Here is a 16791-nt window from a genome sequence, read left to right on the forward strand (position 1 = left end):
TTCGGCATTTTCTCGCGAAACTCTACAAGATTACATTAAAATAAGGTAAAAATTTCTGGTCTCTTGAAGTAAAGTTTAGCTCAAGACATGACTTAATTTCATAATCACCGGTAGATTTATGACAAAAATGAACGGCTGTGAAACGAAACTGTAAACACATTAAAAGAATTTTATTTCTTACCTTCACTTCGACTCACTAAAATTGTTGAAGGAAGAAAGATATTTTTACCTAACTTCCATTTCCTGCTTGGAAAATTTTTGGCTTATATACGGATCAATAGACTGCTGATAAACAAACAGGATTGCCGATACAACGAACTGAATATAGCATCGGTGTAGCTTTTTCAGCACACACTGTTGGATCACGTCGCGCGTCGGCTCCAAAATGGCTTTCCTTCGTTTCCGAGAAAATGAGCGTGGCTAATTCGTTTCACGATCCGCTCGGAAAACAAGCGTGACAGAATTTACTCCGAAATCGCAAATAATTTACAGAATCGAGTTATAATGGAAATATCGTGCGGCAATTATTGACCGACGCAGAAACATTCCCCGGCCATTGTACCAACAGCAACAATCCGGCGAACTTCTTTTTCAATCCAATTCGTTTCATTGTTGTTTCCCTCGGCGCGATTGAGTTGCTCGCACGACTAATTGCATTATGGTCGCGTCGCAGTATCGGTGTGTTCGTCCGAGGCACTTTTGTAAACAAATGGCTGATACATTCGTAAATAGGCTTCGTCAAAAATAAAAAATATTCTGCTAACGAAGCAACTTGGCAAACCCGAAGTCATATTTTTTCATAATCTATTTTAGTTGGCGAATTAAATTAAGCAAGTACAGTAGAAATCATAGAGAGAATCTTCACACCTTCTATTATATTTTTTAAAACAAAAATAACTTTCTTAATTCGATTCATATTAATTTCTCTGATTAGTTTCGTTATTGCTGCGTTGAAATAACAAGATATTGCAAAGAAATCTTTTGTGAAGAAATCGTACACGCTTCTACGAATATGTCCTGACAAAAATAAAAAATATTATTCTCTCCTAGAAATTACGATAAATCAAAAACTTAACGTACCTGTTTATTCTTTTTTTTTATTCACGAATTGAGGATTATAGCTTGCCTAATGAGTAGAAAGTGTGAATATGCTTTTTGCGGGTCTAAAGTGGAAGAAAACTGAAAATTAGCGCCGCGAAATTTCGAAACAATTTCCGTCAGTTGGAAACAATTTTTCCAGCGGAAATGCAGTTAGTGCGGGAATGAATTTCGAGCGAACCCACCATGGAAATTTCTACGATCGATGTAATTCCGGCGCAGTGATGTACGCGCAAATTAAATCGCCCGACACGCCTCATAAAATATCTATAAACCGAGTTTCGGCCACCGAATTGAACGGCAAAGTAAACATCGTATTTTCCTCGACGCCTGCGCGACACTTTGCTAATTGAATCGTTCGTCCAACATATTTCATCGTTCAGATTTCCTCGGCCAACCTTTGATCCGCCGCTCGTCTGCCATACTTTAATATTTCGTTCCATTCAATTTATTCGAATGTTTTAATACTCCAAATTAAATCTGCGTGAGATCCATTCATTAAAAAAAAAAAATATTAAAGTGTAATATATTGAATTGGACGAAGACAAATTTGAATTTTATATATGTACAAATTAGTTGAACATGGTGTACGTATTTTCTTCACCCAATTTTAAAAGATTAACTGTTTTCTACAATTTTATAATTTTATTGTTCCATGAATTTGTTATATTCCTCGTTAATAGCACGAATAAGAAATGATTTTATTTTAATACCCAATTTTTCATTAACCCATTAGAAATATATTGTCAGCGGAATACAATATTGTTTGAAATGAAAAAGCAAAGTGACATAAAATTCTGTTGTAATAGTCATTCGACGTAGACATACATAATTATAACTATTATTTGTATAGTATGAAAAGAAGATGAGAAGCTTCACCTTGACAACCCAGAAATTTGTTAAACGCGCATCATTTTTGAACCAGTAAATTCCTCGCCTTAAAACTTCGATGTTTGGCATTTTCTTGTCAAGATGTACAGGATTATATGAAAAAGAAGTTAAAAATTCTGGGTTGCCAAGGTGAAGTTTAACCTTCTACTTTTTTAGTCATTTGTTTCAGATTGAGTTGTAGAACCTTCATTGCAGAATCGTCCAATAAAAATGCTAATAAAGAACCACAAAAGAAATTGCTTCTGCTATAAAATATCTATGCATACAGAGTGTTCACTTTAATTGACTGTAGTGTTCTAAAAAAGAAGAAATGTGACGAGATATCCGTAATCACAACTTGATTTGCCAGTGAGAATTGAGATATTAAAAATGAATTTCATTATACGACGAAGGTGAAGATAGTTTTGACGAAGGGAAGGGACAGGTTGGAAGACGGAAGAAAGAAGTGAAACAGAGAGCAACCGGAATCGAAGTGTTTCCCCGGGAGTTTCTGATTGAAACGCGGATTGATCGATGAAACTTAAATCGAATCCTTCCCTCGTCAGAAGCACCCATCCCAGCCGGGAGACACTGAACTGGACACTGGGGAGGATACGTTTTAATTATCGGTAACCACCGGCAGCCTGATCCGAGACAAAGAACACCGGCTAACAAAAGAAGAAAAGGAGGAATAGTTTAACTTTTCTGGGTGACCGATGTCGAAGACATTTGCAAGAGACTCCAGGTCCCCGATACCATTTCCTTTGATTAATTACGGCGGCAAATATTGCACTTGCCCTTTGCGGAAAAATGACCGAATCGCTCCTTCGATTTCTCCTTCAACTATCAATCACCTATTGAAAAAATAATATATGAAGAAACACTTTTTTAATGAAGGAATACTTACGAGTAAATTACGAAATTATAAATTGAAATTAAAAATTGTAGAAGAGAATAAAATACCGTTAAACATACATTTAAAAATGCTAAAATTATACAATTTATTCGACAGACTTTAAACACAGAATTCCAATGACTCAACGTATCGCGTGTAAAATAATCTGACACTTTTTCTTTGACGAGTCGGAACAATATTTTCTCTCGAGATTCTCCGACACGTTTTCGAAAGTTGCGACGAAGCTGAAGCAGTCGAATGGAAGCGGAGCTTTTAGGGTACATGTGTAGGCAGTATTTAATCAGATAAGAGTGTGGCCGAAACACGTACCAGAGATTCTTCGGTAGCCAAGCAGAGAGAGGGAGAGAGAGAGAGAAGGAGAGAGAGAGAGAGAGAGTGTGTGAGAGGGAGTTGATCCTGCGGGTATCACGGAGTTTCGTTTCCGGAACGAAGTTACCGCAGGTCACGGATGCGGTTAAGCGAAAATTACGCGACAGCTCATCACGCGTTATGACTGTCCCACACGTTCCCCGGAGCGGATCCTTTCGGAAATGATCAACAAGATGGCGACCCGTCCCCGTCACGTAAGCATGTAATGCTGCTACCATGCTCTCGGGCTCGACATTCCATCCAATAGGAACCTTGGGCACTGTTCTCGGGACTTGCAAAAAGTTTGCCAATTAACCAAAGTCTTTAAACTGAAGAGTCAAAGAAGCTTTCAAACCATAAATATTCTATATTTTCATTCAGGAAAATTGTAAACGGGAATTATGAAAACCGGGAAATCTCCAGATTCGAAAAAAAATTTCTGCAATGTAGGAAAAATTTAGAAGATCAGGTTGAGACTAATGGGAAGCTCCTCATGAATTGTGAAGAAAAAGGAATATTTTAAATTCGAGCTACACCTTTTCTTATACAAATTGTACGTAAAGCAGTTTCATAAAACAGGAGAACTACATACGTGCAGTCTATGGAAATAATTTTGAAATCCTGAAAAAAATACTATACCAGGATTAATAGAAGGAGGTTCGTCAAAATTGAAGGGGAAGAGGAAACTTTTAAAACAGACATGTTTTATATTTTTTTCGGAAAAAGAATCATGAATATGAATGAGCTCATATATAGAACAGACGCATCAAGTTCAGTACTAATTGCCTACAAGAAATATTGTGGAGCCCAGGAAAATTTGTCTACCAAAGTAGGATTAATTAATCTGGTGCAAATTGAGAGAAAAATTGTAAAATATGTATGTTGTAGATTTTTCGGAGATAACTGATTAAATATTTTTGAGGGAAGGTACATGTACTGTGCAGAAACGTCAGGCTTTGCATCATGGTGTTTGGACTGAACATTTTCGACAGTACTTGGGGAATTGTGTCGCTGATCGTTCGTTAAGTTTTGACGAGGTCGTTCAGCTCAGAATACAGGCTTGGAAATGAGCAAACATGCGCGGCGGCGTGCTTCTAATTCCAGGGTGTGTTCCTGCATAAGCGAAATGAGACTACACTGGAACCTTGATTATACGAAATAATCATGACACGCTCTGGATAATCGAGCAACTCCATTTCGCAGGATGTAAGATCGTCTGTCTCCGAACAATTTGCAAGCATTCAGAAACAATTTATAAGAAACGCACTGGCATACCTTCCACAATTGAGTACAATCAAGTGCAAAGTTACTATGTTCGGGATTACAGCACTCATTTGTGAAAATATTAAAAAATAACTCATCAGTTTCTATCTTTAGAAAACGTATGATAAAGGATAACAGATAAATCCTCTATTGTTAGTATATAATATGCATGGACTAGAAGAGATTCAAATAGAAAGACTATAATAAAGATAAGTTACTAAGACTACAATAAAGATACGCATAGTTATTATTTGTTCATGATTATGACAGTCGAGTAAAGTACAAAGATGCTATTTTTTTAAGGTTCTTGCATTCTCTTGCAAAATTATTCGGTACGAATGCAAGCGTTTGATTTCGGTTTCTTTGGGCAAGCATAACGGTTAGGTGAACCGGGAATCAAAGTAAACATTCGACCGCGTAGAACTGTGCATTACACGCGCTATGTAATTAAAGCAAAGCCCCTGATAAGCGATGAAAATTTACCTTGATAATTGAAGTTTGCGCCACGGACGCAACCGAGCTTATGCTCAGGCAGCGTAACTTTCAAAGCTGCGAAAAATGATGCCATGAATTATAAAGTTGACTTGGACCCAACGCGCGGAACTCTATCTTCCCTCAACTCATCGTAAAACTTCGCAAAGTTTCTGCGCCATTTACTCCTCGAGATGGTATTTTCCGATAAGTATATAAAAAAAAAGTTTGTTAATCATGTATCGGATCATCGAGTAATCAATACACATTGGCATGACTCGTCGATTGACGGAAAACGTGCGGCGAGGATAATTAATCACGCCGAAGGCGACCCGATGAAAAAGAAATCATGCTGCCCGAGTAACGACATTTTAACATTATAAGTGAAGCATAACTCTGGCAATTATTTTCTTAAAGCTATACCATACACGCTACAATCTTAGAATAAAATTCCAAGTTGACTGTTTCGAAAGACCACATTAATAATTTTCGTACATTTAATTTTTATGCATTTATGGCAAAAATGAATAGGAGAGACTCAAAACATTAAGCACATTATTATATTATTTCTGACTTACTAGAATTATCAGAAGAAGGAATGCATTATCGTTTGTTCTCTACAAATTGACTGAAAAAGTTTTGACCTTGCATAAACAAGTCTAATTACGAATTTGGAAGTCAAAATAAATTGGAATTAAATGAAACAAATTCGAAGGATACGAAACGATATTCACGAACGATGTTTTCTGATTGTAAAGTAATAGGAAAAATTAATTCAACTTTCAGAAAACCGGAGAAAAAACGAATTTTCAAGAAAACAGGAGAACCGCGGGGAGAGAACAAATTATGCTTGACGAATGAATCGACGCGTGATGATTTTGCGAAATGATCGCGACCGGCGAAATTTCCGCGCGGTATGCACGCCTCGGTGCCGCTCGATAATGTCGGCGCATCGGAAATTTACAAAACAAGCCCGGCTAAATGACAAACGCTAATGCGAAACGATGCCTCAATTAAATGGTCCCATGCAAATCGCATTTTCCTGGTGGCCATGGCCGCGTTCTGCACTTACGCGCGCGCGCAACGCTCGCCGGGAACGCGGCGTATGAATTCGTCGGACACGCGACCCGATAAATGCCTCCCGCCAATTTCCTTAATTAATCGAGTGACGAACTTTTCGCCCACGAGTCGCTTGAAAACGAGAACCTGCTGAACTCTTATTCGTTTGTTACGCACGGAATTGCTTCAAGTATCCTTGAATCGAAACGAACGCACTCGGCTCGGTTGGAGGGGCAATTTTCTTAATCACAGCGCTCGCGCCGACTCAATTAACGCCTCGGCTATTAACGCGTTATCGCGCGGATAAAAATGGGGTTCGCACCTCGTGGGAACGCCTCGTGGCTTGACATTACGCGTTGCTGTATTCTTATCGCGAAATTGACGCGTGTTTCCGCGAGGTTTCCCTTGGAATATGAAAGTTATGGATCTTGATTCAGGGATTAACCTGCGAACCTGTAATACTGACGGACCGCGAGGTCAAGGTGGAAATTGTCAAGCGAAGTAGTCAAGGACTCGCCGAAGAACAAACTGTTAAAAAAGGTAACAGTGCAATTTTCAAGTGGAATAATTTGTATGCAATATTTTTGTGAGGTTTCCCTTGGAAAATATAAATATTTGTACACTTGTAATACTTGCGAGCCACGAGGTCAAGGTGGAAATTGTCAAGCGAAGTAGTCAAGGACTCGCCGAGGAACAAACTGTTAAAAAAGGTAACAGTGCAATTTTCAAGTGGAATAAATTGTCTGCAATATTTTTGTGAGGTTTCCCTTGGAAAATATAAAAATTTGTACACTTGTAATACTAGCGAGTCATGAGATCAAGGTGGAAATTGTCCAGCGAAGTTGTCAAGGACTCGCCGAAGAACAAACTGCTTGAAAAGGTAACAGTGCAATTTTCAAGTGGAATAAATTGTCTGCAATATTTTTGTGAGGTTTCCCTTGGAAAATATAAAAATTTGTACACTTGTAATACTAGCGAGTCATGAGATCAAGGTGGAAATTGTCCAGCGAAGTTGTCAAGGACTCGCCGAAGAACAAACTGCTTGAAAAGGTAACAGTGCAATTTTCAAGTGGAATAAATTGTCTGCAATATTTTTGTGAGGTTTCCCTTGGAACATATAAAAATTTGTACACTTGTAATACTTGCGAGCCACGAGGTCAAGGTGGAAATTGTCAAGCGAAGTTGTCAAGGACTCGCCGAAGAACAAACTGTTAAAAAAGGTAACAGTGCAATTTTCAAGTGGAATAAATTGTCTGCAATATTTTTGTGAGGTTTCCCTTGGAAAATATAAAAATTTGTACACTTGTAATACTTGCGAGCCACGAGGTCAAGGTGGAAATTGTCAAGCGAAGTTGTCAAGGACTCGCCGAAGAACAAACTGCTAAAAAAGGTAACAGTGCAATTTTCAAGTGGAATAAATTGTCTGCAATATTGTTGTAAGGTTTCCCTTGGAAAATATAAAAATTTGTACACTTGTAATACTAGCGAGTCATGAGATCAAGGTGGAAATTGTCAAGCGAAGTTGTCAAGGACTCGCCGAAGAACAAACTGTCAAAAAAGGTAACAGTGCAATTTTCACGTGGAATAAATAATCTTCGGCCGTACTTAAAAATGTTGATGTACTTCAAGCTTTGATTTTCTTTTTACGGACGCTTTGATTTACTTTTTACAGTGGCTCCGATTCTACTCGCAGATATATTTTCATATTTTTCGTCGTTTCTTCGGAGGTTGCGCAATTTCATTCGCGTAGTCCGGCAGGACACTTAAAGTACGGCGTTTCAGTGAGTTCCCCATGAAAACGAGATACTTGTTCTTTACGTCGGCGTATTTAATCTATGTAAACTCGTTTTTGACAAGATTTCCTGTAAAAAGAAATAGAGAAATTCCGGCGAGCTCTTTCGGCCGGTTCTCTTTGCATAATTGTCTGTCCCAGAAATAGTTTTATCTCGGTGGGACGAAATACGGCAAACTAGATTCTCCTTTAAACGCGGTTCTCTTTCGAGAATTATTCTCCTTTTACCTCCTTTCACAGATATCTTCCTACCCACATCCTTCTATAATTATATCCGACGCTATACGAACACAATTCTTGATTCAGATTGCGGGGAGACTCGCTTTCGCCACAATAATTAATTTCTCAATCTTCTGTACATTTCGGAGCTGCTTTTATTTTCCATTCAATACTGAATACGTTCGCTGTCAACTCGGCGAGAAATTAGAAATTCAGGACAGTTTCACCGGCGCATATTAAAATGTTCCGATGCGAGCCAGATATTCTTTGCAGTGCCCCGGATCGCCCGTAAACAAACGAGAGGATGCGGAAGCGAATTCCGGGATGGAAATTAATCGTCAACGTTCAAAGAGGCTGCGTCACGGCACAGTTGATGTCCTCATCCCGGCGGACCGTCATAGCTCAGCCTCTCGGACTCCGTCTCCGGAGGATAATAAAATATCCCAAGAAAACGGCGGGGGGGGGGGGGTCCCCAGGACTAGAGATGCACGAATTCAATTTCGCGGCGGGCTGAATGCATTCCGGGAAGTGGCAAAAGTCCGGTGCATCCGGCCGCCGGACGTGTATGTTGGCGCACGTGTGCTGCTCTCTCTCTCTCTCTCTTCCTCTGCGACAACGCATACGTTATTCGCCAGAAATTCAGAGGCCCCGGGCGTCGCGCACGTATACGCGAAATCCTTCGCGACACGAAAATGCGGCGTCATCTCCCTAAGCGGATCATATGTCCCGCGATTCGAACAAGAGATTGAATCCGTTCGACGTCCAAAATCACCGGCGCCGATAGCGCGAGACTGAGGCTCGTCGTCTATGGTCTAGGAAAAATTTTGGGACCCAATTTTGGGGCCTACGTCAATTTCAAGACCCGCGAGACGCGTGCACACAGTTGGTTCAACCTAGGCAGTTTGTACATTTTTATTTGAATCCGTGAGATTCACGAGGGTTGACAAATGAATAGAATAGCTCTATCAAAAAAATCCAGTGCATCCGATATGAACTGTGTTAGAAGTACGCAGAATCCGGCAGAATATAAATTCGGCGTTTAACCCTTAGCACTCGAATGGCGACTGTAAGGCGTCATTAAAAATTGCTGTATCATTATTCAAAATATTTTTTTCATTATTAAATTTGTTTGTATTTCATAAATTACATGTAATATTTCATACTACATAAGAATGCAGATATTTATTATGTTTGCATTTTGGCGAGAGAGTGGTCTTTGAACGGACATAATTCGATCCGACTATAATAACGCAATGATATATCGATATGGGGTTTATTTAATAGGGTTATCGAAGATGTTCTAGGTAATATCCTATTTTTCATAACGGAATAATACAGGAAGTATACTCACAAGATGAGAATCCCTATGTGATTGCGTCAGCCGCCTTTTTCATTATTAAATTTGTTTGTATTTCATAAATTACTAGTCACTTCAGTATCGTACGAGTAAGTTGCACCATTTTCGCATGTATAACATGAACAAAAATCTATAGAAGGGAAATATTCTAGGTCGAAAGAAATGTTTCGTTTTGGAGTTAAAATTTCTTCGAGTGCAAAGGGTTAGCTATCCCGTTGCAAGTAATTACACCGCGGCAACGCTGGAATTAAAAAGAAAAATATTTGCTGTCATCAGAATTTGTTGCATTCGTTCGCAATGTCGGTGCGGAGTAATTGAATAACGAGATTGACATCGACACAGAGGAGGCCGCAGGCCGCAAACGAATTAACTGAAATTTATTTACCGCCATCACCGCCGGCGATGCATTTCCATTCGAATAAAACTCTGCTTCCAGTGTTGCAACTGTCCGTGCGGCGACAACAACAACGAAAAAGCAATTTGGATGTTCATCGTTTAAATTTTACCTCACCTATTCGCCGACAAAACCCTATGGCTAATAAGAAAATGCTTTTCCCTCTGACGAATCAAGTATATTCCGACAGAATCGAGAACCACTGTGTTAGTCGGTCCTTTCGCGACCGACTGTCGAGGAATTAGCCGGGATAATCATTGCACGATGACACAAAGGGGGGAGGGGGTCAAGTTGATACCAGGAACACCATTCGGGAACGGACTGCCTGTATAAAGTGCGCCGATGGCGACCATAATCCGCGAACGATGCGCTCGTAAACAAAGGTCGACAAGAGGACTGCGAAATGTGCTTTCAGGGAATGTATCGCGCGTCCGACCTCCTGCAGAGCTCTGTTGCCATAGTCTGCGCGCTTTTGACCTTCTTCTAGCTCTCTGTGCTCGGATAGATAGGATATCAACAATCTGCATTCGCTACGACGTTCGAATGGCACCTAAAACTGCGAGGCGCCATTGTTGCGCGAATCGAGCCCAGCGTTTCTCAAACATTTCCCTCCGCGAACGTCCTTGGATTAGATCTAGGACCCGTATGGATCATCGTAGTACCCTGTAGTCGGGTTACCACGACCCTGCTTCTGGTTTGTTGGCTTCAGTATCGGGTGCCATTTTTGTGAAATGGGTTTGCAAAATTCAGTAGTTTCTGCTTTCAACGTGAAGTTTTCACTAAAGCAATTTATTTCGTCACTAACAAGCAGACTCCGGATCTTTATGGAAAATAAAAATTGCGCTTGTTGCAAAAAACAGGAGCCACTTAGGAATTTCTTCGATTGTTTAATGATTCTAGTTGGTCGAAATTAATAATGTATCGATACTCGCCAATTCTTTCAATCTTTTTGCTGTTTCAAACTGCAGCTAGCCATTTTTGTCAGAACTGCATAAAATCAATATTAATCGAATCGAATCAAATTATGTAGTTACGTAATTTTTAATTCGTGCCAATCCGACCACAAAGTGAAATATAATCGTATAAACATGGTAACAAGATATGTGAATTTTTTAATATTTTCTGTAAGACAATCGAATAATTTTTCGTTGTAGTCGGACATTTTCTAGATCCAAGAAGCGTTCTAATAATGTGTTTCGTCGTCGAGGAGTACCTTCAGCAACAATAGAATTTAGAAAGACAGATTATGACACTTTCGGTAGGATCGGAATTTGGTTTAGATCGTCCAAGGTACGGAGAATTGTTATTAAAATGTTTGAGAAGCTGGGAGCACGTATAAGAACTGGCCCGAAACGATGATTGCGCAGAGAGTTATTAACCATTCTAGAGGAGCCAGCAATAAGGGGAAAATGGCGTCTCAACAGGCGCTTGCTCTTCGCTGGAGGCAGGAGCGCGTAATTTCTACGGTATAGTCGGATCAAAATTAAATAGCCGTTCAGGACCAATGGGCGCGCGGTCAATTTTCTGATTGGGTCTCGCTTTTTCTCCGATATCGAATTATTAGAAAACTGCAATCGACTGCGCAAAATTCCAAATGACAAAAAACCAAACAAACATATTCTTTCCATTAGCCAAGTGCTTATGAAAATAATTCTGAAACACCCTCTCTATTCTAGAAAGCGTCAAAATTAAATAAAAGATTCGAATGAAAGATACCGTATCTATATTTCAATATTAACCTCGTGGTAAAACTGCTCGTTAATAATAATTAGAATGCAGATATTTGTTATGTTTGCATTTAGGTGAGAGAGTGGTCTTTGAACGGACATCATTCGATCCGACTATAACAACGCAATGATATATCGATATGGGGTTTATTTAACAGGGTTATCGAAGATGTTCTAGGTAATATCCTATTTTTCATAACGGAACAATACAGGAAGTATACTCACAAGATGAGAATCCCTTGTGGTGAATGTGATTGCGTCCGCCGCCTTCGGACACTGGAACTCCATGTCGCCCAAGATGGCAGCGTCGACAAGTCCGGCCCTGGCCGCCTCGATCACCTCCAGTTTGAAATTCTCCGTCGTGAATTCGATCTGAGAAAATCAAAAAATCATTCATAAAAACCTGTAATCTCCGTGGCCGATCTCTAGAAAATCTAAAACCATCATTAGAAGCCATCTCATCCCTTGAGAGACGAGTGTGCGTATTCTCTGAATTTTTTATAGCAGAACTTGTCGTCAGAAATTTTTCGTTTCTCTGCGAACATACTTACGATGCCTTGACCTACCCACATGAAAAATTTCAGCTCGGAGAAACATTTTTGTCAGAACTTTTAAACACATTTGCAAAGGGTGCGAAAAATGTCAAACATATAACTTCTTTTTTTTTGTTAATCTTATTGGTGGCTTTAATTAATTTACTATTAAAAAAGAAGATTATGTCACCCAATCATTCGCACTGCAATCAGCGCGTTAATAGAATAATCAGTGCAGGAACAACGCGAGACAATTTCCACTGATTTTTTCAATGAAACCGTGCTAGGGCTAATTGAATGATAAATCCTGTTACGCGATTATTAACGTACGCATTAACATACTAATTAGACATTAGCGAAGATTTATACATTTTATCGATTACGGACAATCGATACGCGATCTACCCCGTCTATTATCCCGAGGATGGCGGACATTATTTCCCGGCACCGTTAAAACCGTGCTCGGTTAAAATTCGGACGTTTTTCAAGGAGATTTACGGCCGCTCGTTTTTCTATCCCATCGCATAAACAATGCAATCAAGTTAATTAATCGGTCGACTACTTATTAGGCGATGATAAAAAGGCCAATCGATTCTGTTTGGATAACGGAGAACCCGGTGGACCGCGAAATCCGAAGTAACTAGATTATATGGGCTCTCGTCGAAACACAGTTTTATGCAGCAGAAACGAGTCATTTTTCAATTATAACAATTGATCTGCTATACTTTTCAGATTCTTCCAAACAGTATTATATTTTAGTAACGATACCAATGTTTCATCCACGAATGTCCTTTCGCTATCGCTAATTCCAAATAATGGTTACACGTTACAATACTCAGCGACAATTCCCTGTTACAACACCCACAATCGAATTACCTATTACACTTTAATCGTCATCGCCGATGCGTAATCGGATTACATTCCGCTGGTAAGGGCGCGCCTTAAAAGGGCCATTAACATATCGCCGAGCCGGTAAATCTGCGTAATCCTGTAACCGACTATTCCCCTGGAACTGGCTGGCTACTTGGGCGCATAATCGAAACTTTCCATCCATTTCCTTGTTAAACACCGACTCGCAGTTTACAACAAGTCCCGCAAGATTGGAGTTCCCGACTACAAAATTCCCCGGCTATACACACAGCCCCGGTGATTACACTGCGACGGCTCGGTTACAATATTCCCTGTCGTCGAATTTAAACAAGACCGTCTGAAATAATATACTGTCTGTCGCGGTTCCGACGGATCCGACGCGACACGGCCCCCGGAACTTCCGGCGAACGTGGCCTCCGCGACAACCATAGGTCTGTCCCCGACATCATGCTATCCCCCCGCCCGTCTGTTGGCGTTCCCCCGAACTTTCCTGCCTCCTTCCTCAGACGTTTTAATGAAGATTTCCAATTAACGGGCTCGCGGTCCGGCTATTCGACCGTGAACTGTTATTACGGACCGCTCCTTAAGGGAATATTACGATTCACTTCCGAGCCCTCTCGTCGCACGCCCCGCGAGACTTCGGTTATGGGAATAATGGGCTTCGCCGTCGGGGTTGATTTATCGAAGTGAACAGTGTGCTATGGCTGTTTCACGGACACGGCGATTTTACGACGAGCAGGCGGAATTCACTCTGATTTTTCTGCACCGATTTTGTTCTGTCTGTTCCTGCGGTGCGAGACGGGAATTACGAGAAAAATTGCCCTAGGAGATTAACACTAGGTTTACGGTGTTAACCTTTCACTGGTGAATGTCAACAGATACCAAATACGTCGGTGAAAGATCGAATATTTTATTACATTGTTGTATATTCGGACCCTGTCCGGTGTCCACCCTTACCTAATCCCGTAGTTCTACTCGAAAGTCGATTCACCCCCTTCTACCCCCAAGTGATTCCCTAATCCTAACCCTAACCCTAACCCTAAACCTTTTTTATGAGGAAATGTAACGTAACGCACATAACCCGAAATTAATCACGACTTGGCGTGACGTTTTATAGCGACTGAATTACGGAGAAGAAAATATAAATCTCCAACATGTTCAACATTCACCATTAGTGCATGGTGAATGTCAACATTTACCGGTGTAAGTCAGAAATAAGGGTATTTAGCAAATATTTCGGACATACACCAAGCGACTATGTGAATGTTGACATTCACCGGTGAAAGTCGACATTCTCCAGATTTCGGTGTTTCACTGTAACATATATATACTTGTAACTGTAAGCTATCGATAAGGTAGAAATCAATGTAATACCTGTCTAACGACATCTGTACAATTACAAAACACAATACTGACACGCGTCTGAACAGCGCACGCGCGTTGACCTAGTCAGTCCGCGCGCGCTCTAGGACCTTCCTACCACAAACACACTTGAAAGTAAGACTACGTTGTTGTATATTCACATCCACTGCCATATCCATATACCTAATTATATCATACGGGACCCGTCGAAATGACGGGTTCTAATATTTTTAGTTGACGGTTATTGAGATTGTGAAGATCCATCTACGTGGAATTATTCAAGAAATTTATTTCCTTGGGTATATATTATTTTAAAAATGGCTAAAAACTTGAACAGACACATCCTTTTTATTTTGATAAAGTAATGTAAAATACTCAGTTTTAGTGCTCCGTAAACCTAGTGTTAACGATGTTGTAATGTATAAGAAGTGTGACATATATAGGAGAGTCTTGATCCAAGCCCAATCCTCGGGTGCTGTGACATAGATCGTGTAGGGCTACTATTTTCTGTAACGTAGAAAAGGACAGCGCGTGTACGCATAGTGTCTTCGATAGATTTCATAAATTTAAAGAACAAATGGACGGCGTTTGTCGCGTAGGTTTCTTTTTACAATACGGTTGTCAACCTACGATATAAATTAACAAATGAGTATTAAAATCTGTTGGATACATGAAATCGCTTCCCCGTGGCACAAAGTAATCAAATGTAATCCATTCCATTTTCTAACGTATGATACAATATTCTATAGTCATTGTTTTTTTAAACATTCGTGGCACAGCATAAAATATTCTCGTTTCAAAAGTGTCCCGTAACGCACAAAATTCATTTGCCACCGTTTTCCCTTGAAATGCATTTTGTAAATGCAAAGTGCGCTTATTTATTGAAATAAAACGACTAGTTTTCGGCTGGTTTTAAAATAATCCGCACGAATTTAGCAGAGACCCGCGTAAAACCGCTTTATCGGCTTTTGCAAAAAGGGGGATTCAATTCCGAACGGAATCCCCCGTCCTTTGTGCACTGCATTTCGACGCGCGACAGTCCCTAAGCACGGTAATGAAAAATATCGTGGCGGAAGAAGCGAGATATGAACGCCACGCGCATTTATCAAGAAAATTTGCATAGCTACCTTGTTTTCCCCGCGGAAAACGCAGAAATAATGAACCAGAGGTTCGATGTCCCGCGGAAAAAAGAGCGTGAGCATCTTTCTTTCTTTTTTTTTTTTGTTTTTTGTCGTCGAACAATACCCGGAAGTTTCATACTACGTCCCCGAGATTTTCGACCGTCTGCTCAGCCTCTAGGGAAATCCTTTCGACATACTCCTCGTGGATGCTATCGTTTGTTTAACTGTACGCTGCACGGTGAACCGCTACTTTCAGACGATTAGGGGATATGTAATACTAGTCGCTGGCAAATGGATCGTTTCCTAACATGAGGTCTATTTCTTGGAAAAAATTTTAATTCTTGACTGAGAGCTCGAATTTTTCAATTTGGAAAGAGGTCATTTCATTTTCTGATCGCTTAAAATGTTATTAACGCTTCCGTACGAGTCCTTCAATAAAATTTAATTTTCGTTTTACGTGACATAGTTTTTATTGAAAAGACGCTATATGTGCACAGATGTGTCAGTGTTCTTGACACACTGGCAATATGATTTTGTTACGGTAGTGGTAAAATTATTTGTTTCCAATTTTGAGAATTAACGAAAGGGTCCTCCCCGAAATATAATAAATAGACTGCGGAATCAAATTCAAAACAGTAGAATTAGAATGAAAAGAAATACAGTGATTTCTCTATATATGTCGCCGAGGCCTGGAAGATAAACGTCGCAGAATTATCCCCACTGCCCCGTGAGGAGCCACGAAGCTCGAGAGTGTTGTCGACATATATCGAGAATTCACTGTAGATGTTTTCGTATCTATTTCTGGCAATGAATACTGTTGCGATTTTCAAACGGTTTGGGTCGTAAATGATTGCACGTTAGTATATTATTTAATATTTAATAACAGTAACGCTTTTAATATCTATGTACTTATATTGCAAAAACTAAAGTTTCAACACGTTCAACTACATCGCATTACGTCGAGCAAGGTACGGCTACATGACATGCGCACTCTGCTAATCATCCAATCAAAACAGATGGCGCGACGAGTGTCCGACTGCAATAATTTGGCGGTCAAGATTCTTACATTTACCTCGAATATTCAACAAATACAATTTTTATTTCGCATAAGAACCACGGTCTGACAATGAAATTATAAAGAAGCTTCCACGGAAATGATCGAATCAATTGTTTAATGGAACCATGTTACCTTCAACGAACCAAAAAGCTACTAATAAAGACAGAACAAGATGTTCCGAGTTCATGAATTGATAACAAGAATCATCTATTAATTATTACAGGAAGCTGGTGGGTAGTGTCAGAGTTCTAAAGCCCGGTAATGTCGAACAACCATGGAAGCAGAGGTCATCAGACATGCCCTGATCAATATTAGAGGCAGGACGCTGCGAAGA

At 40.0% G+C, this 16791-nt stretch overlaps 1 protein-coding gene across 5 annotated transcripts in view; it reads right to left on the reverse strand.

Moving 5' to 3' along the window:
* Nrx-1 (neurexin 1) overlaps positions 1 to 16791 on the reverse strand; it is a 479861-nt gene that overhangs the window by 181933 nt on the left and 281137 nt on the right. For all 5 annotated transcript variants that reach the window (XM_076789038.1, XM_076789039.1, XM_076789037.1 and 2 more), the window contains one exon: positions 11740 to 11886. In XM_076789038.1, the coding sequence (XP_076645153.1) occupies positions 11740 to 11886 (147 nt within the window). The remainder of the gene's footprint in view (positions 1 to 11739; positions 11887 to 16791) is intronic.

The sequence above is a fragment of the Halictus rubicundus genome, chromosome 6, assembly GCF_050948215.1.
Source record: "Halictus rubicundus isolate RS-2024b chromosome 6, iyHalRubi1_principal, whole genome shotgun sequence".
Lineage (NCBI taxonomy): Eukaryota > Metazoa > Arthropoda > Insecta > Hymenoptera > Halictidae > Halictus > Halictus rubicundus.